We start from the raw sequence: 27,620 nt of genomic DNA, 5'->3' as shown, positions 1-27,620 counted from the left end.
ACCTTAGGTGTATGTGGCTGGCGCCTTAGCCACTTGAGTCACAGGTGCCAAGCCTGGACATTACTTTCTTTCGAATGTTCTTTCTACCTCTTTTATCACTTGTCTCCTACTAGGACTCCCATGCATATGTTGGCCCACTTGATGGTTTTCCTTAGGCTCTTTTTACTTTTCTTCAGTCTTTTTAAAAATTTTGTTCCTCAGATTATCTCAATCTATATTCAAGTACACTGATTCTTCTACATTCTCAAACTGCTGTTGAACCCTTCTACTGAATTTTTAATTTATGTTATTATAATTTTTAACTGAAATTTTCTTTGTGTTTTTTTTGATAATTTTAATCTGTTTAACATGTTCTATTTGATGGAAGATAATTTTAATTCTTTCTTTTAGTTCTTTGAACATATTAAAATAGTCAAATCAATATCTTCATCTAGCAAGCCCAATATCAGCCTTCCTCTGAAATACTGTGTATTAATTTCTTTATCCCTGTATATGGTTACATTTTCTTACCTGCATATTTTTGTAATTTTTCTTGAAAAGTGGACAGTTTAAAGAACATAATGTGGGAATCTGAAAATCAGATTCTCATTCTCCCTAAAATGTATTATTTATTTAGTGACTTTTCTAAATTAATTCTGCAAAGTCTTTGTTGCATGTAGCTACTGAAGACTGTACTCAGTTAAGTGAGTGGCCAATTAATAATTGAACAGAGATTTCCTTAAACACTAAGAAAGAGTAAATCTTCAAGTCCTTGCCTGAGGGACTTAAGAAAAGAATGTTGTGAATATTGGGGGCATGGCTTCAACAGGTAGTTTAGTACTCTCACTTAGCCTTTGCTTCTTATTTGTAAAAACTTTAAGGTCAGGCAGAGGTTATTACAGCCTTCTCAGGTCTATCATGAGTATACACATGGGCTTCTAGATTTCAAAGAATATGTCAGAGCATTCATGGTCTTGTTCTGTCACCCAGGATGGAGTGCACTGTTATGATAATAGCTCATCCCCTGTTTTGGGGAGAGGAGTAGGGTTGGACAAGGAGTAAGGCATTTCAGGGCCTAGACCAGCGGTTCTCAACCTGTGGGTCGTGAGCCACAGAAACTGTATTAAAGGGCTGCGGCATTAGGAAGGTTGAGAACCACTGGCCTAGACTATGGTGACAGAGTTAAGACTGGGCTCAGGAGACAGGACAGGACAATAACAGAATGGACGGCACATCCTTCAGAGGCTTCCAGGCCTTGTCGTCCACAAGGAAGTCACAGCAGCAGTATATGGCAACAGAACCTCCCCACTTTCTGTTCTGACAACCAAAAATGTCTATGTACTTTGCCAAATGTCCCCTAAGGCCAAATTTTTTCCTGTTTAAGAATCACTGGTGTAGACATAATTTCTCTTTCACAAATTTTAGAGCTGACCGTGAATCCTATGTAAATGGGTGGGCTGTGACAGTCGTCAGTATTTAAGGTAATTACATGTCATTCCCAGGTATACTTTATCATGCCTTCAGTCATTTCCCCACAAGTTTGATAATTAAGAACGTTTTACTGGGCTCGGCGCCTGTGGCTCAAGTGGCTAAGGCACCATCACATACACCTGCGCTGGAGGGTTCAAATTCAGCTCGGCCTGTCAAACAATGACAGCTGCAACCAAAAAAAAAAAAAAAAAAAAAAAGGGCATTGTGGTGGGCACCTGTAGCCCCAGCTATTTGGGAGGCAGAGGCAGGAGAAATCGCTTGAGCCCAGGAGTTGGAGGTTGCTGTGAGCTGTGATGCCATGGCATTCCACCCAGGGCAGCAGCTTGAGGCTCTGTCTCAAAAAAAAACAAAGAATGTTTTCTGTTCACAATTTTTACCCCATGCTGCTGTCATAGAGTGGTCCTGGAAGCAGGAGCCCAAATCTTCCTGGATCTTCTGTCTCTCTGTGACTATCATTTATGTGTTCAGCCTTAAGATGTTTAAATGGTACTAAAATCTATTTTTTTTTTTTTAGTTTTTGCTTAGTTTTTGTTTCTTTTATTAGGTATGGGGAAAGAGGTTTTATAAATTCTGCCATCTTATCCTAGCATTATTTTTTCTCCACAGAATAAAGTCAAATTTATTATTTGGATATGTAAGACTCCTCAGAATCTGGTATTTGTTTACATTTTCATCATCAGTTTTCAGAACTCACTCTCTCTCTTTTTTTTTTAAATTAAATCATAGCTGTGTACATTAATGCAATCATGGGGTACAATGTGCCTCACTCCCTCTTTAAAGCATTCATCAAAAACATCACATTGAATTCCCCAGAAGCATCCACTGTTATCAACCTCCTATTGTGCAGGCACTCTGTCAGGAAATTCACTAGGAGACATCAAGAGATGCTATTAGATGAGGCAATGACTCTATAATGGCAATTCTGTCTATTGTTTGCCTCAATTGTCATCCCTTGTCTGAGGGACCAAAGGTTGAAGCTAATATATTTGCTCTTAAATGCTTTCAACTAACATCCACTGAGAAGTGGCTATTGCCTTGGAAAAACTCTGAATCAGGTGAAACAAAGGCCAACCCTCAAGTCAATCCTTCAAGACGCCCACACAGATCAAAACATACACCCCAAACATGAGTGGAATTATAGAGAATTACACCAGCACACTGAGTCCAGTTGAGTTTTAGGGTCTTTTATTAGCCAGCACTGAGAGTGGGTTCATACCCGAAAGAACCTCTCAGCTCAGAGAATCAGGGCAGCGAGGTTCTTAACTTGTGCTTTCAAGGGGGAGGGGTTTCTAAGAGCGAAGCAGTTACAGAAGCAAAGTTTGCCAGAGTAGAGTCTATAGGGAAGGGGGTAAGTGGGCACAAAGGGCCTTTAGAAGAACAGGTGTTGCATCCAGACTGGGAGTTTTCCAAGTTTTGCAGCTCTAAACTTACCTTTCTGTTCCTGCAGGGTGTACATGCTCAGGGGCCTGTAACAATATGTGAGGGGAGGGCCAGTGGGGGCTGCAAAGTTTTAAACCATGTGCAAGACAGAGTCAGCTGGTATATAATGGAGTCAGTCAGACTCTATATGGGAATAGGTTCACATTGCTTCCTCTGGTGCCAGAAACTTGGATCTGGATTTTTTAAAAAATCGTGTTTGGGGGCCATTTTGGAAGAAAATCTGGCACAGGGTTAATGTCTAATAAATCTCACAATGTTAGTAAATTAAAGTGAAAAATAATATTTCCCAGCCATTTACAAAGAATAATCTGGCATAAGCTTACTAGATTACTTTTTGGTTATCCCCCAAAGTCAGTTTATGGAAAGCTGGATGAAATTTTACATTTTTTAGGTTAGGTTACTTACCTGAAATAAATTCTAACATAGGAATTATTTCCAAAATATTACACAGTTTGACTGAAAAATCATGTGTCTAGGCCATTTAGAAGAAAAGTCTTACACAAGATTTACATCAAAAGGATCATAAAGTTGGAGTGAAATTGGATGAAAAATAAAATTTTTGCATTTTTAGGTGAAAAATATGGTGTAGAACTTAGTTACAATAAGCCCCCCAATTTGAGCAGATTTGGATAAAAATATTGTATTTCCAGGGACTCTTGGGAGAAATATTTGGGATATGACTTATTCCAAAAACTCCACTATTTACATGGATTTGAATTTTTAAAGTCATATTTCTTATTCATTTTGGGGAAAATTTGACAAAGGATTTGCAGCTTCCGAAAACCAACTCGAATAAACTTGGTTGAAAATATATTTATTTCTTGGTGGTTTTGTAAAATAATGTGGCATAGAATTTATGACCACATATCCTAAAAATCTGATCAAATTTAGATGAAAAATGACATTTCTAGGTCATTTTAGAAAAATCTGGCACGATTATTATTATTATTATTATTTTTATAATTTAGACAGAGTCTCACTCTTTTGCCCTGGGTAGAGTGCTGTGGTGTCATCATAACTCATAGCAATCTCAAACTCTGAGGCTTAAGCGATCCTCTTGCCTCAGCCTCCCAAGTAGGTGGGAATTTAGGCTCTGGGCACAATGCTCAGCAAGGATTTTTCTCTCTCTTGTTTTTTTCTGGTTTTTAGTAGAGATGGGATCTCACTCTTGCTCAGGCTGGTCTCTGGTCTTGAACTCCTAAGCTCAAGCATTCCACCCACCTCAGCCTTCCAGAGTGCTAGGATTACAGGTGTGAGCCACCTTGCCCAGCTGTACAATAATAATAATTATTATTATTTTTGAGACAAAGTCTCACTATTTCACCCTGGATAGAGTGCCATGGTGTCACAGATCACAGCAACCTCAAACTTTTGGGCTTAAGTGATTCTCGTGCCTCAGCCTCCCAAGTAGCTGGGACTACAGGCTCTTTTTTGGTTGTAGTTGGCATTGTTATTTGGCAGGCCTGGGCTGGATTTGAACCTGCCAGCTCTGGTGTACATGACTGGTGCCCTAGCCACTGAGCTACAGGTGCCAAGCCCATGATAATTTTTAAGAGCCCTCAAACTTAGTAAATTTGGATGAAAAATCCTGTTTTCAATACTATTTTGGTAGGAAAATATGGTAATACATCCAGAAAATCCTGTGTATCCTGCAGATTTGGGTAAGAAATGCCTTTTGGGGCCATTTTAGAAGAAAATTCTGTTATTGGGTTTATGTTAAAAATAAAATATTCCACTGATTATTTGACCACTGTAGCTCTATAGTAAATTTTAAAATTGGGAAGTGTAAGTTTCCCAACTTTTCTCTTCTGTTTTAGCAAAGTGGACATAGTATTTTCAGAGTGTTTCATGATCTTGGAGATTCTCCCTTATGAGGTACCTAATAATGTTTCCCATTCTTTGTTATGGTAGCATGTTTTTCTAATTATGTATGACTTTTATTTAATCAGTCCTTCTACTTTGCTAAAATTTGAAATTACTGCTGCACTGAAGAATTTATACAAATCATTTTGCACATAAACATGTATAGCTATTGAATAAATTTCATTAAGTCAGATTATGGGCTCAAAGGAAATATGAATTTTTAATTTTGATAGATATTACAAGTCATCTACCATAAGACTTGTGCCAATTTATATTCCCAAGATTAATATATTAATGTGTTTATTTTCAGAATACACAATACTCTTTTCAAATTTTATAGTTTTTGCTAATCTGACAGATGCAAGTGATATGTTTGTGGTTTTCATTTGTATCTTTACTGATGTTAAGGATGTTTTCAAATGAAAAAGGCTTTCTATACTGTGATCTGTCTGTTCTTATATTTCGAGTATTTTCTGTTGCAATGTTGATTTTTAAAACTTCGTTTCTAGAGGTAATATGCAGATAGGAAAGACAGTGTGTTCCACAACCCCCAACGATTTAGCTAAAGGTATTGCAGGCTTTATTTTGTTGTAAACAAATTTGACATTTTTCATTATGACTTTGAGATTTTCAGCCATAATTAGGAAGTCAGTCCTCGGTTATAAAGGCATTCCAACTATCTATTGTTGTGTAATAGACGATGCTAAACTTCAGGGCTTAAATCATTATTAACATCATCCCTTGCAGTTCCGTGTGTTGACTGAGCTCAGCTGAGTGGCTCTCACTTGAGTCCTGCACATGGTCACAGAAGTCAGGCAGGATTTCAGTCACGTGAAGGCCTGGCAGGACATCTACTGTGGCTGGCTCAAGGGACTGAAGCTGATGTTTACATTGGCTAGCTTAGCTGTGGCTGATGACCAGGGTTGCCACGAGGTGTCTCCACATGTGGCTTGGAAGTTTTCACAGCATTGGCCGCAGTGTTTGAAGAGTGGTAGAAGCTGTGAGATTTCTTAGGAATCAGTCTCAGAAGTCCTATGGTATCACTTCTGTCACTTTCTCTTGATTAAGTCATTAAAGTCAGCCCAGATCCTCGGGGAGGGTAACGAGACCCCATCATGATAGAAACAAGGGGAGGGGGAACTGATGGTGTCCATCTCAGCAATTCTGCACAAAGCCTCTGAACACCAAACTATGGAGCCATCCCACGTGAAACAGATATTCATCCTGCCTGATACACCACGTCTTATCCCACAACGGCGTTGGTGTGAAGTTCAGGAACTCATTCCATAAATCAAGTTGTAGATGGATGATGCTTTATTTGAAGACCTGTGGTTTAAAGAATCATATCTAACACCCAGTGGTGATTCAGGGATAGGATAATCACAGTAAATATTTCTATTAAAAAATGGGGAAATGGCAGACGCAGGTTCATAGAAACCCAGCAGTTTCGCTGGGCACAGTTTAGCAGCTCTATGGTTCGTGCCCACTCCTGCTTCCTGGAAGCAAATCTCCACTCCTAGGGATTCTTGGGAGAAATATCTGGCATATCACTTATTTCCAAAAACCCCACTAAGTTATTTTTCCTTTTCTGTGAGAAGTGGCCCATATAGATTTTCAGCCTGCTTCCCTGCCCGTGGGAAGGTAGAGGCTTTTCTGTCATTTTCCAACCTCACTGGTGTTTCTGTTATAAATGTCATGGGTTTCCTATGCCTCTTACTGAAGTTAATTCCTTTAGAAAAAAATCACATTCACAAAGCTCTTCAGGATAAGCCTTTCTCTGATTTGGGTTCAGTGTCAAGGTGCTATGGGATGATAAAATTCAGAAACCACTTCGTGTATTGTCCAGGAGCCACACAATTTAATCCTTTTGAAGTCTTAAAATAAAGGGGTCTTACCCTTGAGATGATCTTTACTTCAAGAGCCACTCCTAAACCCTGGAATTATAGGACTGATTTGGGAGGGTGGTTTCAAAGGTCTTATCCTTATTACTGGAAAGCTGAGGAAGACACATTGTTAAAGATTATCATATAGAATCATGTGTCACTTAATAACAGGACATGTCTGAGAAACTGTTAGATGATTTCATTGTTGTGGGAACATCACAGAGTGCACTCACCTAAACCTCGATGGTGTAGCCTGCTACTCACCTAGGATATATGGGATAGCCTAGTGCTCCTAGGTTACAAACCCGTATAACATGTGACTACCCTGAATATTGTAGGCAACTGTAACACAATAGCATTTGTGTATCTAAACATTGAACAGGTACAGCAAAATACAATATAAAAGATGAAAAATAATACAACTGTATAGGGCACTTTCCATGCACGGCTTTCAGGACTGGGAATTGCCCTGAGTGAGTCGGTGAGTGAATGTGAAGACCTAGGACATTACTGTAAACCCCTGTAGATTTTATAAACACTGCACATCTAGGTTATGTTAAATTTGTAAATTTTTTTCTTCATAACAGATTAAACTTAGATTATAACTTTTTTACTTTGTCTTTTTCACTTTTGACTCTTTGGTAATAACACTTAGTTTAGAACACACATTTTGTGCAACTGTACAAAAATATTTTCTCATATCCTTATTTTTTTTTTGTAAAACTGGACCACTTTAATAGTTTATTTATTTATTTATTTATTTATTTTTTATTGACTGGTAACTATGTATATTAATGCACTTCTGGGACTTTAATGTTTCATACAATTTAATAAATAGTTCTCTTAATGACTGCAGACATGTAAGGCTGTTTGGTAGCATACAGAAACATCACAGTAATGCTGGTTTTCTCAATTGTTGTGCAATCTTCAACAAGAAGTTACTTGTGTGAAATGGTTATCAAACCAGTAAGACTGCATTTATGCATCCATCACTTTCAGGATTATTGGTAACCAGGCATATTTCCCCCAAATAACCTTGCCCCCTTGTGTCACAAGGCCCAGCTCGCTCACATTGACCTCAATGACAGTCCCTTTGGTAATAACACCCAAAGTTGTATATAATGGGGATGAGGGATTCTTCTTTACACCAAGTATCGGCAGGCAAAGGTGGCTTTCAGTTCACGATGTGTTACGTGGGCCTTCTTGAAACGCAAGCCCAGTGGCCTGATGAATCTTTCATATTTAGGTGGTTTTCTTGTAAAGCCATCTCCAGCAAAGCAGACTTTAGTAACCATCCTCTTCCATGCCTCCTTCTTTCTCTTTCCTGTTGGAATAACTCTTAATACTTCTGTTTCTCCCTGGGCACAAACTTTGGGCAGAGGCACTTCCCATTTTCCCACTTTCTCTTTTCGTTTTTGTTTAATCATATTGGAGAGTCCTTTGGCTCAGGACTATCCCTCTCTGTCCAACAGATAGGCAGGTACTGCTCCCTGTGAGTCTTTTCATCATTCTTTTGTTTGGTGTTTTTCTTTTCATGCATCTTGATTGTCTTTTTCATCTGTATTTTTGCAGCATGGCGCTGTTTATGGTAGAGCTTAGCCTTCGGACCAATCATCTTCTTTGCCTTCTTTGACTGTTCATGAGTCTCCTGACTTTCTTTTTTTCTCTTTTTCTCAGGGTAATCCAAGCAATATCCATAGCGTTTACAGTGTATTTCAATATATTCATTTTGTGGCATGATGATGATCCCAGAGCTGCCTGGCGCAGCCTCTGGGGTATGAAGACGCTGTCAGTCTTCAGGTCTCACAGATCCACGAACCGATTCCCTCATATCCTTATATTATAAACCCGTTTCTAATTTTAATTTTTAAAAAACTTATTAGAATTTTTGTAAAAAGCTAAGACACAAACATATTTAACCGAGGCCTACACAGGGTCAGGATAATCAATATCACTGTCTGCCACTCCCGCATCTTGTCCCACTGGAAGGTCTATAGTGTCACTAGGTGATAGGAATTTCTCAGCCTATTATAATCTTATAGGATCACTGTGGTATACGTGGTCTGTGGTTGACCTGAACACTGTTATGCAGTGTGTGACTGTAGTTACTGGTGTAGCTGGGGTGGTTGGGTATTATCCATGTCCTTGGTGGTCTGATATGGGCATAACTGAGACCCAAGGCTCTGTTTGGTCATAGCTGAACCAAGATTGGGTGCTGAGGATGATATACTGGTAAGAGGGTCCCAAGGTGGGAGGATGAGGAACTAAAGCCTGAGAAAAGCAACACAGTAAGTCAGGGAATGATTCTACAAAGGCAACAATACAGATGTTGAGAGCTGGAAGGAGAGAAGTGGGGAAGAGCTGTCCCAGTGCCAAGGGAAGAAGGTAGCTGCAGATGAAACTGGACAAAAGTAAGCTACATTTTCTGGAAGATTCCCTCTCCTGAAATCTCTGTGTATAGTTACTAGATTCTCTCCTCAAAGGACCAGACTTTCCAATAAATATACAAATGATTTGGTTCTTATGTTTTCTAAGGAATCGAGTTGTGGTGGAGCAGTGGAGTTAAGAGTTCAAGGCATCTGCATCACTCCTCACTCCTATCTTTACAGGGGAAGGAATGAGGTGTACAGCCAAAGTTACAGGTTTTTAAAGAAACTAAGTTTATTTTAGAACAAAAGCCATGAAACATGAAGACTTAGCATGAAGAAAGTAAACTAAGTCAAATGTCCTCTGACCACTTATGGAATGCATTTTCTACTCCAATTCATGAAAGCATAAAAATTTTGACTGTTGGTCCTTGCCATCATATTCACTTTCATTTTTTTTTTTTTTTTGAGAGACTCTCACTTTCTTGCCCCTGGTAGAGTGCTATGGCACTCTTGGGCTCAAGCGATTCTCTTGCCTCAGCCTCTCAAGTAGCTAAGACTACAAGCACCTGCTACCACGTCTGGCTATATATATATTTTTAAGAGACAGGGTCTCTCTTTGGCCCAGGCTGGTCTCGAACTCCTGAGCTCAGGCAATCCACCCCCCTCAGCCTTCCAGAGAGCTAGGATTATAGCCGTGAGCCACTGCGTCTGGCCATAGTCACTTTTAAATAGAGTATAAAGGGTCAGAAGATTGTCCCAAATAGGTGTCAGGGTTGGGCTGGAGTGCCTGTCTGTGGTGGCCAGACCTTATCTTCCGGTGCCTGTTGGGATGAGACTTTTGGTGCACACCTTGCCCACATGTCATACACATGCACGACTTCTCCCCATTGTGTGTCATCTCATGTAAGGTGAGGTGTGACTTTTGGACAAAGCCTTGACCACACTCCCCCCACACACAAGGCTTCTCTTCTGAATGTACCCGCTTATGTGTGATTAAAGCTGACTTATTGCTGAAGCCTAGGCCACACTGCCTGCACACATAGGGCTTCTCTCGCAAGTGTCTCCTCTTGTGCCTAATGAGGCCTGCCTGGTGGCTGAAGCCCCGCCCACACTCCAGGCACACGTATGGCTTCTCCCCTGAGTGTGTCCTCTGGTGTGCCATGAGGTTTGACTTCTGGCTGAAGCCTCGCCCGCACTCCTCGCACACCAGGGGCTTCTCCCCTGAGTGTGTCCTCTGGTGTCTGATAAAATTGGACTGCTGGCTGAAGCCCCGCCCACAATCCTTGCACACAATGGGCTTCTTCCCTGAGTGGATGTTCTGGTGTCTGTTGAGGTGTGACTTTAGACTAAAGCCGCGCCCACACACCCCACACACATACGGCTTCTCCCCAGTGTGTGTCCGCCTGTGAGAGATGAGGGTGGAATTCTGGCTAAAGCGGTGCCCGCACACTCCGCACACGTAGGGCTTCTCCTTGGAGTGTGTCCTCTGGTGGTTGACGAGGGTTGTCCTCTGCCGAAAGCATCGCCCACACTCCTTGCAGGCATAGGGCTTCTCCCCTGAGTGTGTCCTCTGGTGGCAGATGAGATTGGACCTGTCGCTGAACCCCAGGCCACAATCACTGCACACAATGGTCTTTTCCTCCAAGTGTGTTCTCTGGTGTCTAACGACAGCTGACTTCTGGCTAAAGCCTTTGCCACACTCCCGGCACACGTAAGGCTTCTCCCCTGAGTGTGTCCGCTGGTGTATGATGAGGTTTGATTTCTGACTGAAGCCCCGCCCGCACTCACTGCACATGTAAGGCTTCTCACCCGAGTGTGTTCTCTCATGTATGATGAGTGTTGATTTCCGGTTAAAACCTCGCCCACACTCCCTGCACACAATCGGTTTCTCCCCTGAGTGTGCCTTCTGGTGCCTGGCGAGGCTTTTCTTGAGACTGAAGCCCTTTGCACACACCCCACACACATAAGGCTTCTCCCCTGAGTGTATCCTCTGGTGACTGAGCAGGTTGGTCATCTTGCTAAAGCTCAGTCCACACTCTCCACAGTTGACTGTTCCAAATCCCAAGACTTCTATCCTCTTCAACAGTTGGTCTGTTTCCTCAGGGTTTCCTGTCTGGGCTGGGCTGGCCTCTAGCTCCACTCGTCTGATGCCATTCTGAGAGCTGACTGGCTGCTGTCGGGGGGGCCTGGAGAAAGCTCCCAGAGTCCTTTTCTTTGTCCTTCCAAACAAGGGCTTGGCACCTTCTCTCTCTTGGCTTTTGGCTTTATCACTCCAGGAACTTTGATCAGAGGCTCCTTGCTGTTTCTCCTGGTCCCCTGGGCATGATTCTTCTGGCTGGGCATGACTTTCTGCACACAAGGATGCAAAGATCCAGGGGGGATGATTACATGGCACGTGCTGCCTGGGGAATTTCTGACTGGACAAATCTGGAGGGCAGAGAGGACCAAGGTGGAGCTCTGGCTTTGGTTCTGCTGTAGAAAGAAAAGTCTGAGTCAGAACTACGACCTCAGTGGGGCAGCCAGAGCAATTCTGCCTTGTGTGATGTTGATTTCCATCTCCCGTTCTTCAAAATATCTGCAACTTAAGTGCTACCCAACCAAGACTTTCTTTACATGGCCTGTTTCTAGTCCATTGCTACGTTTTACATCCTCTACAGTGATTTTCAACCAGTGCTGTGAGAGGCTCTTAGGTGCACCACAAAAAGTTTTAAAGATTATTATTTTCAAAAGTTCAATGCATACTAAGTGTGTGTATATGTGTGTGTGTGTGTGTGTGTGTGTATATATGTATATATATCTATTTTTTTTAATTCTCTTTTTTTTGAGATACAGTCTCACTATTTGCCCTGGATAGAGTGCCATGGTGTCATTGCTCACAGCAACCTCAAATTCTTGGGCTCAAGTGATTCTCTTGCCTCAGCCTGCTGAACAGCTGTGACTACAAGCGCCCACCACAACGCCCAGCTATTTTTTTAGAAATGAGGTTTTGTTCTGGCTCAGGCTGGTCTTGAAACTGTGAGCTCAGGCAATCCACTTGCCTCAGTCTCCCAAGTGCTGGGATTATAGGCATGAGCCATCCTGCTCAGCTACTCTTTTTTTTTGATCGGTATAATTTAAGTGTGCCACAGAAGTTTAACTATAGATTCAAGTGTGCCATGGGATAAAAAATTTTGGAAAACACTGCTCTATTACAATCTAGAAAATCTACTCCTGAGACTTTTTTATGCATCAAACTATAAAAGCACCATAGGTGTTTCAGGTGTGAACGGGGCAAACACAGAACAGCCCCAGTCACACTTGAACAGTTATGATCACCTAACTCATCACTGCCCATGCTAGTAACAACTATGCCCACAGATATTTCTTTTTCAGTAGCTGGTGATTTCTAATCACCAGACCTGTGTGGAAATGTCCTTGTGTTTTTCCTTACTTCCTTGTAAGCACAAAGAGAAAGGCCGAGAGAGTAGTCATCTGCAGTGGACCGAGAGGCCCCGCGCAGGAAGCAGCGTGAGGGCAGGCACAGCGAACATGCAACACAGCTGCACAGGAGTCATGACAAGTGCTTGTTAGAGGATCACTTCTGCCAGAATTTCCTCAAGACAGTAGGATAACACGCAGTGGATAACACACATAATCTAGGCCACTACTGACTTCAAAGATGCTCCTTCCTGGTGTCCCTGACCAATCTAAGTCTGCTAATTTCCATAATTAGTGTAAATAAAAATTTCCTCAGAAATCAGTGAGGAAATCCTCAGAAAGAATTTTCTACTTATAGAGGCTCTTGTGCAGGAAATGTCAACACTGGTTGTAAGGTTTCAGCACAACTGGTTCTGGTCAGCTGAAAGGAATCCACTACCAAGTGATCTGAGAAACCAGGCACAGGTCTTAGGAGAGTTAACTGAACATGCTTTACTCAACCAATGAACAATTAGGCTTATTAAACCTGTGTACATGTCTACATTCTAGTATTATTCCATCCTATATCAAGTATGCAACTTCGGAATCCTAATTATATTAGTAACTAACATAGCCACCCCTCCCTAACACTTAAAACCCTGACCCCGCCTACTAAGTGAATCCTTCCCTTTTGTGTTTTACTGACTGACCAAACAATTTTCCTTCTCCAGTACTCTGGTGGCCTGTACTTCAGGCTTTGATGACAGCCTTTCCCAGGACCCTTCCTACTCACAGGACAGGGTGATGAGCTGTCCATCTAGCCAGGTGTCCAACCTGTAGCCTGTAGGCTGCATGCGTTATTTGAGGACTATTTCGCTTATCTGTGTATCAGATATCATGAAAAGTATGCATGAAACTTTTCTTTTGCTCATTAGCTTTTGTGAGTGTTTGTGTGTCTTACTGTGTGGCTCAAAACAACTTTTTCAGATGTAAAGAAAAGCCAAAAGGTTGGATAGTCTTGAGTCTAGACCAGTGGTTCTCAACTTTCCTAATGCCATGGCCCTTGAATACAGTTCCTGTGGGTCACAACCCAGAGGTTGAGAACCACTGGCCTAGACTGTGCCATGAAAGTCACCGAAAGCTGACTGCTTTCACTGAGCTCTCATGAAGTTAATCTTGTTTAATCTAGGTCATCTGAGATTCTACAACTCAGAACTGGTTTTATATTTCTGTTTCTGGCCAGCAACTTCCCTGAGATTATGGTAACTCTGGAGTTTGGTGGAATTTTTACATTTGATTTGTTGGCTGTTTTTTACTCTTAAATATGATGGGAAAAGGGAAGCACTTGATGATAACGCCTTTGTCTCCTTTCATACACATTAGACCACAGAGACATGGTAAGTAGGTCTTTTAGCAGAAGGAACTCCTGTGTCTGCTCTGGGTTCAGCATGGTGACTGATTTTTGACACCAGAAATCCCCTCACTCCCTATGGGAACTAAGGCTTCTGATACGGAGACTTTTTACAGTCTTAACTTCTGTGTCTATATGTATAAAGTGTCAGGCTTTTGTTCCAGGGGTCCTCAAACTTTTTAAACAGGGGGCCAGTTCACTGTCCCTCAGACTGTTGGAGGGTCAGACTGCTGGCCCTGGGATGAGTCAGCTGCTAAGCAGGACAGGCAGCAGTGGCAAAAACGCCTGGCAGGCAGGATAAATGTCCTTGGCGGGCTGTATGTGGCCCGTGGGCTGTAGTTTGAGGACGCCTGATAGACTAAATATAATTTGAACTACAGTGGCTCCTTCAGAGACATTTTAAATTTATGCTTTTATTAGACTCCTCAGTCAAGTTAAATAACAGGGAGAGTTTACAATTCTTAACAATTATGGTAACTCTTGTTACTCTTTAAAAAACTAAGTAATTAATTTTTAATGACAAATAGAAATTGTATGCCTTTATTATGTGCATGTTTTAAAATATGTATGCATTATGATGTCAGTAAGATAATTAACATACGTAGTACCTCATATCTATCATTTTTTTGTGGTGAGAAGGCATAAAATCTGCTATCTTGGCAATTTAAAAGAATATGGTATGTTGTTATTAACTATAGTCACTAGGTTGTGCAATAGATCTCTTGAACATATTCCTTCTATTTGAAATTTTATATCCTTTGACCAGCATCTCCCTGACCATCCCAACCCTCAACTGGTAACCACCATTCTACTCTCTGTTTCCTGGAGTTTAACTATTTTAGATTCCACGTGTGAGACTGAGCAGTATTTGTTTAGTGGTGAGTAGTTCATCTCACTTAAATGTAATATCCTCCAGATTTATCCATATTGTTGCAAAAATCCTGTCCTTTTTTTTTTTTTTTTTTTTGAGACAGAGTCTCACTTTATTGCCCTCAGTAGAGTGCTGTGACATCATAGCTCACAGCTACCTCCAGCTCCTGGGCTTAAACGATTCTCTTGCCTCAGCCTTCCAAGTAGCTGGGACTACAGGCACCTACCACAACGCCCAGCTACTGTTTTTGCAGTTTGGAGGGGGCCGGGTTTGAACCCGCCACCCTTGGTATATGGGGCCGGTGCCCTACTCACTGAGTCATAGGCACTGCCTGCAAAAATCCTGTTAACATTCATTTACTGTATTATATAACTGTATTAGTATTTTGACCAATGAAGTAGCCAACAGAACTCTATGCTGTTTTGAGAATTCTGATATTGTCTTTTTAAAATCCAGGTCTCAAATATAGAATAATGTGACTGTTAAGATATATTTTACACCTAAAAATAACAGTCTTTTCCTCCATTATACCTACATTTTGGGTTTCTAAGATGGCTCTCTCGGCAAGACAAAGATTTATGCCTAAAATTTATATAGCATTCTTCAGGTTTTAAATTGTTTGATAATTTTATGAGAGTTACTATTTTTCCTTAAATTAAAACAAGGATTAAAAACAAAATATAAATCAAAAAGATAAATTTAAACTTAAGACAATTACAGGTAAACTGCTTGCTATCAATATAAATTTTTCAATAATTACATACTTTTCAAGTTGAGAAAAATATGTATTTGTGTAAATGTACAAAGCCCTGTGTATGTGGCATTTCCCCAGACTCCTCCTGCCAATTTAGAATGAACATTCAGATCAGATTATGCCCCTCCCTGTATCATCTCTCTCTATCCAATATTTCTTCCATATTCTTGGCTAGAGAGATCTGCTGTCCCCTAAGAGGAAGACTTTTGTGTCTCCTTCAGGGAGACAAACAGCTTTTTCCTCCGTCTGTCAAGCACATAGAGTTGGGCAAGTGCCCTCGTTTTGTAATGTGCCTTCCACACCATTCCTGGTCATGCTTCTTAGGAGCCTTCACAGGCCTCTTGATTTCACACCCTGCCTTGAAGACCTGACAGTGTGGCAAACATCCTCTTCACTCCAGTACCTGTCCACACTCTTGGGCTGTTCCACAGGGATGAGCCACTGGGTGACACTCTGGCTTCTCAGAAACACTGTCACTCCTCACCAGGCACTGACGGACACTGTCCACAGATACGGCACAATCTTCAAATCTCCTGTGCCCATTCCTTCTCTAATACAGCCTTCCATTCTACCTCTGGCTGACTTTGTTCAAGCACCACGACAACAGTTCCCTAACCATCCTTGAGGTTCCAAGGAGCTTTCTTTCTTTTGGCATCACAGCTCACAGCAACCTCAAACTCTTGGGCTCAAGTGATTCTCTTGCCTCAGCCTCCCGAGTAGCTGGGACTACAGGTGCCCACCACAATGCCCAGCTACTTTTTAGAGACAAGGTCTTGCTCTGGCTCAGGCTGGTAGTGAACTACTGAGCTCAGGCAATCCAGGTTGAGCTATACTCAACCTCCTGGAGTGCTAGGATTACAAGGCATGAGCCAACCTGCCTGGCCTCCAAGTTTTCTCCTTATACAACAATTCCTCATATCTTTACTTCTTTCTTCATATAATTGAGATGCAATGGACTTATATGCCAACTGATATGTTATGGAGCTGTCTATTCAGTTGAGAGTCTATGGAACTACCATGATGTCCTCACAAGGATACTGTTATGGACTGAACTATGTGCCTCCTAATTCTTATGTTGAAGCCATAACCCTCAATGTGACTATATTTAGAGATGGGCTTTTTAAAGAGTTAAAGGTAAGTGAGGTCGTAAGAGTGGGTTCTAATCCAGTGAGACTGGTGCCCTTTTAAGAAAAGGAAGAAATAGGCTGGGCGTGGTAGCTCACACCTGTACTCCTAGCACTCTGGGAGGCCGAGGCGGGTGGACTGCCTGAGCTCACAGGTTTGATACTAGCCTGAGCCAGAGTGAGACCCCATCTCTAAAAAAGAGCTGGGAATTGTGGCGGGCACCTACAGTCCCAGCTACTTGGGAGGCTGAGGCAAGAGAATTGCTTGAGTCCAAGAGGTTGAAGTTGCTATGAGCTGTGATGCCATAGCACTCTATTGAGGGTGACAAAGTGAGACGCTGTCTCAAAAAAAAAAAAAGAAAAGGAAGAGATGACAGGTGTGCACTGTGAGCACAGAAAAAAGGCCATGTGAGGACACAGCAAGAAGCGGGGGGTCATCGGTGATCCCAGGAGAGATGCCTCAGTGCAACCAAACCTGCTAATGCTTTGATCTTGGACTTCCAGAGTCCAGCACTGTAAGGAAAAAAGGCCAGGCAAGATGGCTCATGCTTGTAATCCCAGCACTTTGGAAGGCCAAGGTGCGAGGACTGTTTGAGGCGAAGAGTTCGAGACCAGCTTGAGTAATAGTGAGGGCAGGTTCTACAAAGAAAAACATGAACAGCCAAAGCCTCTCCTGGTTTGGCATAAAATGGTATACCAGCTACATGCTACTGCTTAAAAAGTAAAACACCCAAATCACGTTATTTTTATTTTAAAATAAAAAGATGAACAAATAGCATACCAAAAATAGAGACAAGAAAGTGGACTCAGATGATAACAATAAAGAGGAGGTTAAAGGAAAGAATATCACATAGAACAAAGGGAATTTCAATGTTAAAAACTCCATTAATAAGATAAAACTGTTACGAACTTTTATATATCTAATAACACATTACAGTGGAGCATAAGGCAAAAGCTTAGAAATCAATGGAAAATTTGACATAAAAGACAATGACTCAGAACAGCTTTATGATTCTTTCTAGTGGATAAACCATAAGAACATAGACAACTTGAAAAACAGAAATAATTTATTATATGCACTATATTCCTCAATTTTAAAACAGAATTAATTGTAAGTCTCTGTCTTCAATTTAATAAAACTGAGAGAATATTTCTTACCCAGGAAAAGAAAACATATATTTCTCTCTTGGGCACGAAACATTTATAAAATTGTCACGAGATTTTAATAATTAAAACATACATACATATAGTTCCTTAAAATTACTTATACCTCTATATTTAAAAATAACGCAAAGTAGAACAAAAAATTCTCAGCACCCATTGCCCCTGCCTGTTATTCTATCCCCACAGAGGTAGTCAGGAGATGGTAAATACCAGCAGTAGATTTCTCTGTGCACATACACATATGACATATACTCTTTCATATGCTTCTTTTTTTTAAATAAAAAACTGAACTATGTAATACACACTGTTCTTCAACTTTTTCATTTCATATATCCATTTAAGTATATGAATTTTCTTGTTAAAGTAGGTAAAGAAAAAATTACCTATAATTAATGAACAGATAGGAAATCTCATCACAAAACTGGGAAAGTATAATATAACTAAATGGAAATTACAGAACCGAAAAATATAGTATCTGATATAAAAAATTCACTGGCCAGGGCTTAACCGCATATTGGAGATGACAGATGAAACAGTAAACTTGAAGACAGATCAAAAGAAATCATCCAATCTGAAGAACAAAGAGAAAACAAGATTTAAAAATATGAAGGCTCAATAACCTGTGGGGCTATAAAGAGACTGATGTACATATAAGTGTAGTCCCAAGAGGGAGAGAGGATGGGCCACATCAAAACCTAGGAAGGAATGTCTTTAAGATAGAATCATGGCAAATCTGCTGATTACCAAAAGTAGAGAGAAAACTCTGAAAGTACCCAGCTACTTTAAAATAAGTTGAAAGCTGAGTTATGTTCAGGGGAACAAGGACGCAAATGACAGCTGACTTTTCCACCAAAGGCAATGGTGGGCATGACTGTGGTATAATATCTTTAAAGTACTGAAAAAATAAAATAATCCATCTAGAATTCTATGTTCAATGAAAATATCAAGAATAAAGAAGGTGAATAAGGACACTTGCAGGAAAATTCAAGAGAATACATTGCTACATGCACAAGAAATGCTAAGTGAAGTCCTTAAAGCTGAAGAAAAATGATAGAAACTCAGATCTTTAGGAAAAAAAATTAAGAGAAAAGAACATGGTAAGATTATCTGGACGAGTATAAAAGGACTTTTTTTTTCTCTTAATTAAAAAAATACATACAAGTGTTTAAAACAAATACTTTAACATTGTATTAAGGAGTGTGTAATATACAAATAACACTTAACCTAAATGAGGTTGGGAGAGGGGACTAACTGAAACTGTGCAACTGTGATGTATTTAGTTAATGTTCTACATAAAGGGATATCCAAATTAAGTGGCATATACAAAGTTAAGGCTACATATTGTACACCATTAGAGCAGGGGTCAGCAAACATTTTCTTAAAGATATTAATAGTAAACAGTTTAGGGTTTAGAGGCTAAGAGGCAAAATTAAGGATGTTCTACAGATACTTATATGCACATATAACCACTAAAAAACATAAAAGCTATTCTTAGCTCATATTTTAGAATTCCATTTCAATTTCTTGAATGGCTTTTTAGGCTTTCCTTTCCCTGTACTGGGCTTGACTTGTCTCTCTAGCTCACTCACTTTTCCCCCATATTCTTGCTAATCTAAACAGCAGCCTTGGAAGCAGGAGAACAGCTTCCCTCCCTAGCACTTCAGCAAAGATTCCTCCCTCCCAAGCCTCTGAGCTGCCCATAGCCCTGGGCCCCATCTGCCCAGGGTCCTCCCACTCACCTGGACAAGTGGCTGGCAGACATTTTTTCTCCTCTCTCCAGGTCTCTTTCCCTTGCTCCAACTGGGTAATGAGTTTTGGTTTAGAAAATGGAATTCCTGCTCACAGGAAAAGAAATCAAGGTGATTGTGAGTTCTATGTCCAGGGGCCATTCAAGAATTCAGAGTGAGGAACTTCAAAGGGTGGCACAGAGACCTGAGATAGAGGGCTCTGGCACGAGCACCCGGATTCACTTCACATTGAGTGGATGAACACCTCTCTCATTTAAAAGAAGTTAATTAAAGAAGAGAGCCCAGGCCTGGGGGCAAAGGCCTATAAACGCAGAGTTTCACACACATACAAATGTATCCATTTTCAACTCTATGACATCAGACCTTCACTAAGAAACAGGGATCATTTGCCTTTGAGTCAGCCTCACACAAAAGCAAAGCCAAGACACAAAGCAAGATGGCCGCATCAAGCATAGCCTAAAACTCTTAGCAGAAAGAACGTAAGTCCCACACTTACCCAGTGACAGCAGGTTGCTGTAGTTCTCCAGCATCACCTCCCTGTATAGAGTTCTCTGAGCGGGGCTCAGCAGTCTCCACTCCTCCTGGCTGAAATCCACAGCAACATCCCTGAATGCCATGTGTGCCTATAACACAAAATCCAGTCCTGCTTACCCAGGAGCCAGCCTCACCCACAACTTGGAGTGAGGGGCATGGAGAAGGCTACCCTGGAGGAGGTAGGTGAGATGTCTAGATCCTGCTGACTGTGACCGTGGTGCCCTATGTTCCAAGATCTTTATAGCCCTGCCTCCATCCAGCCAGCATTTGTGAACCTATGCACTCAAGGTTTTGGGTCGGCTGTTTGGGATATATATGTAAAAAATAGTCCCTAAGTTTTAGGAAATTTAAATCTAGGCAGAAAAGCAAACAGGTATAAAATTTAAACAACAGTAAAGCATAAGAGACTTTCTGCGTTTTAAGAATTTGAAAGATCAAATGAACTGGGCATGGTGACACATGCTTAAAATTCCAGCTACTCAGGAGGCTGAGCTCTGGAGTTTGAGGCCAGCCTGGGCAATTTTGCGATACCTCAACTCTTATTTAAGAAAAAAAAAAGACCATTATTTAGTCTAAACAATCATATACATATTAGTATGTAAGTGACTGAAGTTCATACAATTCAATAATGGCCAAGACTAAACTACAACTCAGTCCTTCTCCCAAATTCCATGGCCCCTTGACCTTCTCAGGCCCTGATGGCATGAGTGGAGAGAAGGAAAGTACTGGAACCATAGTGCCAGGGTGTGTGGTACCTCTGTGCCAACTACTATCCGAGTTTTTCTCACCTGTGAAACACGGATAACATTTCATTAAATTTCCCGTCAAACACTGTGGGTGTTCACAGTGGAACCTCTTGGCCACTCAGTCCAAAGACTCATCTCCGGACCCTGTTCTACCCCCTCACCCAGTTTTACTCTTTTATTCTCCTCAGCACTGTTTCAAAACGGACACGCTGGGATACAGATATCAGGAAACGTTTCCTAAGACAGGGCCTGGCAACTTGGTCTTGAAGAATGGGAAGGAATCAAGGTAAGAAGAAAGTGCTAGGTAACCTAGAAGCAGCACGTGGGGAGCAGGGACGAGGGCGTCCTGAGCAAAGGAAGAGAGGACCCGAAAGGTGAGCAGGGAAGGCCACCTGGGAAGAGGAAAAGGCACCCAGTGGAAAAACAGAGTTGGTGGAGTGAAGTGGCCTATAGGTTTTAATTTATACTGAGATAAAATATACGTAACAAAAAATGTACAATTTTTACCATTTGTAAGAATACATTTCAGTGACATTAAGTGCATTCACACTGTTGTGAAACCATCATCACTGTCTCTCTCCAGGATTTTTTCATCATCCCATATGAAACTCTGTGACCATTAAACAATAACTTCCTATTCTCTTCTTCCCCTACATCTTGGTAATGAACATTTCACTTTACGTAGCTATATACGTAGCTATGCTATGTAGCTAAAAAAGGTCAGATCATATCATCCTTTTATGTCTGACTTCATTTATCATAATGTCTTCATGATTCATCCGCATAAAATTATACACTCAGTTTCCCTCCTTTTCAAGGCTGAATAATCCTTTGTGTGTATATACTACATTTATCTTTTCATCTGTTGATGTATATCTGGTTTGTTTCTCACTTCTGACTAATGTGATTAATTCTTCCATGCACGTGGGTATATAAGTACTTGTTCCAGTCCCTACTTTTAATTCTTTCCGGTATATACCCAGAAGTAGAATGACTATATCAAATAATAATTTAATGTTCACTTTTGTACTCCCACTAACATAATGTTTCTAAATTTCTCCATATCCTCATCAATGTTTATTACTTTCTGGGATTTTTTTTGATAATAGCCATACTAATGGGTGTAAAGTGGCAATGCATTGTGGTCTTCATTTACATTTCCCTAATGATTGATTAGTGATGATGAGCATCTTTTCATGTGCTTATTGGCCATTTGCATATCTTCTTTGCAAAGATGACTACTCAAATTCTTAGTCCATTTTTTTTTTTTTTGAGACAGCGCCTCAAGCTGTCACCCTAGGTAGAGTGCGGTGGCATCATAGCTCACAGCAACCTCCAACTCCTGGGCTCAAGTGCATCATAGCTCACAGCAACCTCCAACTCCTGAGTAGCTGGGACTACAGGCCTGAGCCATGTTATCTGGCTCAAAAGTTGTAAATTTTGATGAAGTCCAATGTCTCTACTTTTTATTTTTTTTTGCCTGTGTTTTGGTGTCATTTCCAGGAAATCACCACCAAATCCAGTGTCATGAAGATGTTCTATGTTTTCTTCCAAGTGTTTTACGATATTCACACTTATGTTTAGGTCTTTGATCCATTTTCAGTTAATTTTTGTATATAGTGCTATTTAGGGTTCAACTTCACCCTTTTACATGTAGATATACAGTTTTACCAATAATGTTTGTTGAATATACTAGCTTTCCACACTCAACGGTGCTGATGCTCTTGTCAAAAATTCATTTGACCACATATGCAAGGATTTATTTCTGTTCTCTATTCTACTCCTTGGTCTTTATCTTTATGCCAATCACAGTTTGGATTATTGTTGCTTTGTTGTAATTTTTTTCTTTTTTTGAGACAGAGTCTCACTATATTGTCCTGGGTAGAGTGCCGTGGTGTCAGAGCTCACAGCAACCTCCAACTCTTGGGCTTAAGCAATTGTCTTGCTTCAGCCTCCCAAGTAGCTGGGACTACAGGCACCTGCCACAACACTCGGCTATTTTTTGTTGCAGTTGTCGTTGTTATTTAGCTGGCCCAGGCTGGGTTCAAACCCGCCAGCCTTGGTGCATGTGGCTAGTACCATAACCACTGTGCTAAGGGCACCAACCCCGTAGTAAATTTTGAAATGAGGAAGCGTAAGTCCTCCAGCTTTGTTATTTTTCATGATTATTGTAGGTATTTAGAGTCCCTTAAGATTCCATTTGAACTTTAGGATAAATTTTTCTATTTTTGTAATTTAAATTTCCTTCTTACTTCATTTTCTATGTATTTTATAGCCATTGTCTTTGTGGTTACAAAGGGGATTATACTTACCATCCATTAAAAAACTTCAATTTAAATTTATCATCTTACCTTCAATATATACAAAACCTTTGTTCCTATACAGCATCATTCCATCTTCAGTTATTGATGTCATAAAATTATATCTTTAGGGCGGCACCTGCGGCTCAGTGGGTAAGGCGCTGGCCCCATATACCGAGGGTGGTGGGTTCAAACCCAAACCCTGGCCAAACTGTAACAAAAAAATAGCTGGGCATTATAGCGGGCACCTGTAGTCCCAGCTACTCGGGAGGCTGAGGCAAGAGAATTGCCTAAGCCCAAGGAGTTGTAGGTTGCTGTGAGAGCTGTGACACCACAGCACTCTACCAAGGGTTAATGAGTGAAACTCTGTCTCCAAAAAAAAAAAAAAATTACATCTTTATATATAAAGATTTATTTATATGGTCAAAATAAAAAAATTTTTAATATTAAGTCATGTAGAAAACAAGAAGTGAAGTTATAAACCAAAGTTATTATAATACTAGGTTATATTGTTACCTACGTATTTACCTTTAATAGAGACCTTTATTTTTTCATGTGGCTTCTAATAACTGCGTATTGTCCCTTCATTTCATTTCAGACTATTGTTTGTATCTCTTGCAGGGCAGGTGAGTGGTAATGATCTCTGTGAACTTTTGATTATCTGAGAATGTCCTAATTTCTCCATCAGTACTGAAGGACAGTTTTGTCAGATATAAGATTCATGGTTGGCAATTTTTATCACTTTGAATATATGAATATACTGCCTTCTGGACTTCAAGATTTCTGGTGAAAAAAATCTTCTGATAATCTTATTGAGGATCCCTTAAATATAATACATTGTTTTTCTCCTGCTGCTTTCAAAATTCTCCTATCTCTGGCTTTTGATGCTTAGAGTATATCTCAGTGTGGGTCTCTTGAGTTTTTCCTACTTGTACTTTGTTGAGGTTCTTGGATGTTTATGATAGTCTTTCATCAAATTTGAGAAGTTTTTGGCCATGATTTCTTCAGATAATTTTTCTGTTCTCTTATTCTTATCTTCTGGGAATCCCACCACAATGCAGTTAATCCTCTTGCTAGTGTCCTGCAGGTCCCTTAGGCTCTGTTCACTTCTCTTCAGTCTTTTTCTCTGTGCTCCTCGGACTTGGTCATTTCAATTGTCCTATCTTCAGTTTTGCTGACACTTCTGTCTGTTCAAATCTGCTTCTGATGTATCTAATGAATTTTTCATTTTAGTTATTCTACTTTTCAGGTGCAGATTTTTTTTATTTTTAGGTTTTCTATCTCCTTATTGATATTTCCATTCTGTCCTTACATTGTTTTCTTGATTTCCTCCACATCTTCCTTTAGCTCCTTAAAATACCTCTTTAGCTACTTCAATCTTTGCTTAGTAAGTCCACTATCAGGCCTTTTTCAGGAATGTCTTCTGTTGATTTTTTCCTCCCTTCAAATGGGCTATACTTTCCCATTTCTTTGTATGCCTTGTGATTTTTGTTGAAAACTGGATATTTAAATCTTACAATGTGGTAACACTGGAAGTCAGAATCTCCCTTGTGTTTGCATTTTTGTTTTCTAAAAATTGATGTGGGGTGTTTCTATGCTAGGGACCAGCCTGAGGTGTAACGTAAGGTCTTCTCAGGTGTTTTCAGAGCCTGTGCATCCCATGAGTGTGCACAGTGACTTTCTAAATTCCCCCATCTATGCAGTTGTTTTTGAATGTCCTCGTCCTAAAATGGCTGGCTGTCAAAAGGGGGAGAAAGGGAAAAATTGAGGGGGTAGGGAAAAACAGTCTTTGACTCCTTAAAGCTCCTAAAAGCCACTTGAGCCAGTGGGAGTTGAAATAAGAGTGAATCACCTCTGTGATCGGAAACAGTTATCAGTGATTAGAATATAGATCTTCGATATTGGAGTAAAGGGTCTTGATCGTCCACCCTGTCTCCCGTAAGCCACGTGTAAGCAGCTCCAGGAGCACATGCATGACTGCTTGCCATAGGGCTGACAGGCTTGGGGATAAGTAGCTGCACTAAGAACTGAAATTAACTGTGATTTCTCTCTAAGTATTGTTCTCTGGATGCTTCAAGCCTTCAACTAGACTCCAGAGTTCCAAAGTAGGTACACCTGAAGGTTCTGCCAGTACAATTGTTGTGTAAGTGGGGAAAGATTTTAGGATCTTCCTATTTCCTTATTGTGATGTCACTCTCAGACAAAAGATGTTCTGAAGCTGAACAAAGAACTCTATCTTGTACTGCAGACTTGTGTGTTGTTTAAAGGGATGAGCAGAGAGCGGTGCCCAGGTAAAATGACTAACACCTCCAGAATTGGAGCTGGACTCTTGTTATGTATAATAAGGCAGCCAGCAAGAGAAGGCATGTGTTCATCCTGGGACAGCCAGTGTGGAGTCAGGAAACACTCACCATTTCCCTGGCTCTCCAGGACCCTAGCGCCTTTTTTACTGGTCTTCCTCAAGAAGGATGATATCTCAGAAGGTAGAAGTGGGTAAGGAGAACAGAAACGAGACGGTGTCAGTTGGAAATGCTCCTGCTATGAGTGAGGCAGGGTCTTTAACTTCACAAGTGGTAGAGCAGTAGCATGATGGGGGAGTATAAGAATAAGGAAAAGACATCTCTTGAAAACAGCAAGGGAAAGGGAAAAACAAGCAAAAGTGGGAAATTCAGGGTCTTGCCAACAAGGGCATATTAAAAATAATAATCAAGAGATATACAACTTCTCGTTCCCCAGCAATCCTGTAAAGAAATAGTACTTTGCTACAGTGACAGAATTTTCTGAACTAGAAAGAATCTCAGTAGTCAGTCATGCTGGCTCCCAGAGACTGAGGAGGCTGAGGCAGGAGGATCCCATGATGCCAGGAGGTTCAAGGACACAGTGAGCTATGATCCTGCCACTGCACTTGAGTCAGGGAGACAGAGCAAGACCTCATCTCCAAAAAATAAAAATAAAAATCTCAAAAACACTAGAATCTGACAGTTCTGTTTATGGAAATGCAAACATTATTCTACCAAAAAATAAGAGAATCCAAAAAATTCAGCTAAATTCCATAAAAAAAAGAGACAGAAAACAAAAGCATAACAAAACCATAACTCCAATCTAAAACATCTTCAAACAAACATTCAGAAATGTGAGATATCATCTTGAATCAGAAATTCAAAAACTTAGAAGTGGACACAAAAATAAAGACACAAAATGAACTTCTGAAAGAAATAAAAGAAAAAGACACATGAGAAATGAAGACTGAATTATAAGACACCCGAGGAAGAACAGATTTAAATGAAAACATGATGGGCATGTTTCCATTAAGAATAACTGGAAAACAACTAAAGAGAATAAAAATGAAAGAAAGAAGTAGAAAGAATCAGAGAGAAGGAATGGAAGGGAACAAAGACAAAGAAGAAATACCATTCATATAGTTAAAGTTCCTATAGAAAAAAACAAAACAAAACCTCAAAACAATGGAAGAGCACTAATTTAAAAAACAGATGACCTGAATTGGGATCTGATGGAAAAGTTGATTCATAACCACCAACTCAAAAACATCCCCTAGAAACACTATTAGACAACAAAAACAAAACCTGACGCGACTCTAAGCAGAAAATCCCCGACAGCCATTAGATTTGTCAAAATCATCATTCAACCACTGCACAGTGCTGGTGGGAATGCAAAATAGTGCAGCCACTGTTGAGTATGGTGGTTGTGCAAAAAACCACCATTAGAATTATCATGTGATCCACCAATTCCACTTCTGGCTAGACACACAAAAGTACTGAAAGGAAGAAGTGAAATAATATTTGTATTAGAGTGAAATTAAAAATAAAAGGACAAATATCATATGATTCTGTTTATATGAGGTACCTAGAATAGTTACATTCATAGAAAGTAGAATGGTGACTGGGAGGGCGAGGGTGAAGGGAAAATGGGGAATTACTGGTTAGTGGTTATGGAATTTCAGTTTGGGAAATGAAAAGATTAGATTTCCTAAAAATGAACCTATCTTGCATTTCTAGGTAAATTTCACTTTTCACAGTGAAATATTTTGTTATTGTGGTGTTGAAGTCAGTATGCTAATATTTTATTTAGAATTCTGTACTAATATTTGTAAGTCTATAATTTTCTTTTTTGAACTATCATCAAATTTAGAACCCAATGTTATACTTGCTTTATAAAAAGAATGAGAATTTTTTCTTTCATTTTTCAATGTTCTGGGGACAGTATCTGGAGCATTAGACTCTCTGGTCTGAAGGTTTAGTAGAATTTCATTATGATCATCTTAGGTCGATTGCTGTAAATTATATTTCTTTGGAACGTATTCCCGTCATCTAGGTCTACAAACTTATTTGTGTAGAGTTCAAGAAACTGGTCTTACATTACTTTAAAAAAATTGGTTTTTGGTGATTCAATAGTCATTTCCCCTTTGCTATTTCTTATTTTGAATATTTATGCTTTCTCTCTTTCTCAAGTTAGCTTGTGTTTAGTTTGTTGAGTTTTTTTTGAGAAACTAGGATTTGATTTGTTAGATCTTTTTCTGTTCATTAATT

The 27,620-nt window shown here is 40.2% G+C and overlaps 1 protein-coding gene and 1 pseudogene across 1 annotated transcript in view; both read right to left on the bottom strand.

The window, feature by feature from the left end:
- Positions 1-7,641: 7,641 nt before the first annotated feature.
- LOC100964088 lies at positions 7,642-8,447 on the bottom strand (annotated as a pseudogene).
- Positions 8,448-9,745: 1,298 nt separating this feature from the next.
- The window catches only part of ZNF133 (zinc finger protein 133), a 30,403-nt gene continuing 12,528 nt past the window's right edge, over positions 9,746-27,620 (bottom strand). The window contains exons 3-5 of the mRNA XM_023518383.1: positions 19,990-20,116; positions 19,485-19,580; positions 9,746-11,494 (exon numbers count right to left, since the gene is read on the bottom strand). Of these exons, the coding sequence (XP_023374151.1) occupies positions 9,750-11,494; positions 19,485-19,580; positions 19,990-20,110 (1,962 nt within the window). The 5' untranslated portion in view covers positions 20,111-20,116 and the 3' untranslated portion in view covers positions 9,746-9,749. The remainder of the gene's footprint in view (positions 11,495-19,484; positions 19,581-19,989; positions 20,117-27,620) is intronic.

This window comes from Otolemur garnettii, unplaced genomic scaffold, assembly GCF_000181295.1.
Source record: "Otolemur garnettii isolate 467f Iridium unplaced genomic scaffold, OtoGar3 scaffold00136, whole genome shotgun sequence".
Lineage (NCBI taxonomy): Eukaryota > Metazoa > Chordata > Mammalia > Primates > Galagidae > Otolemur > Otolemur garnettii.
This window is presented reverse-complemented; position numbering and strand designations above follow the sequence as displayed.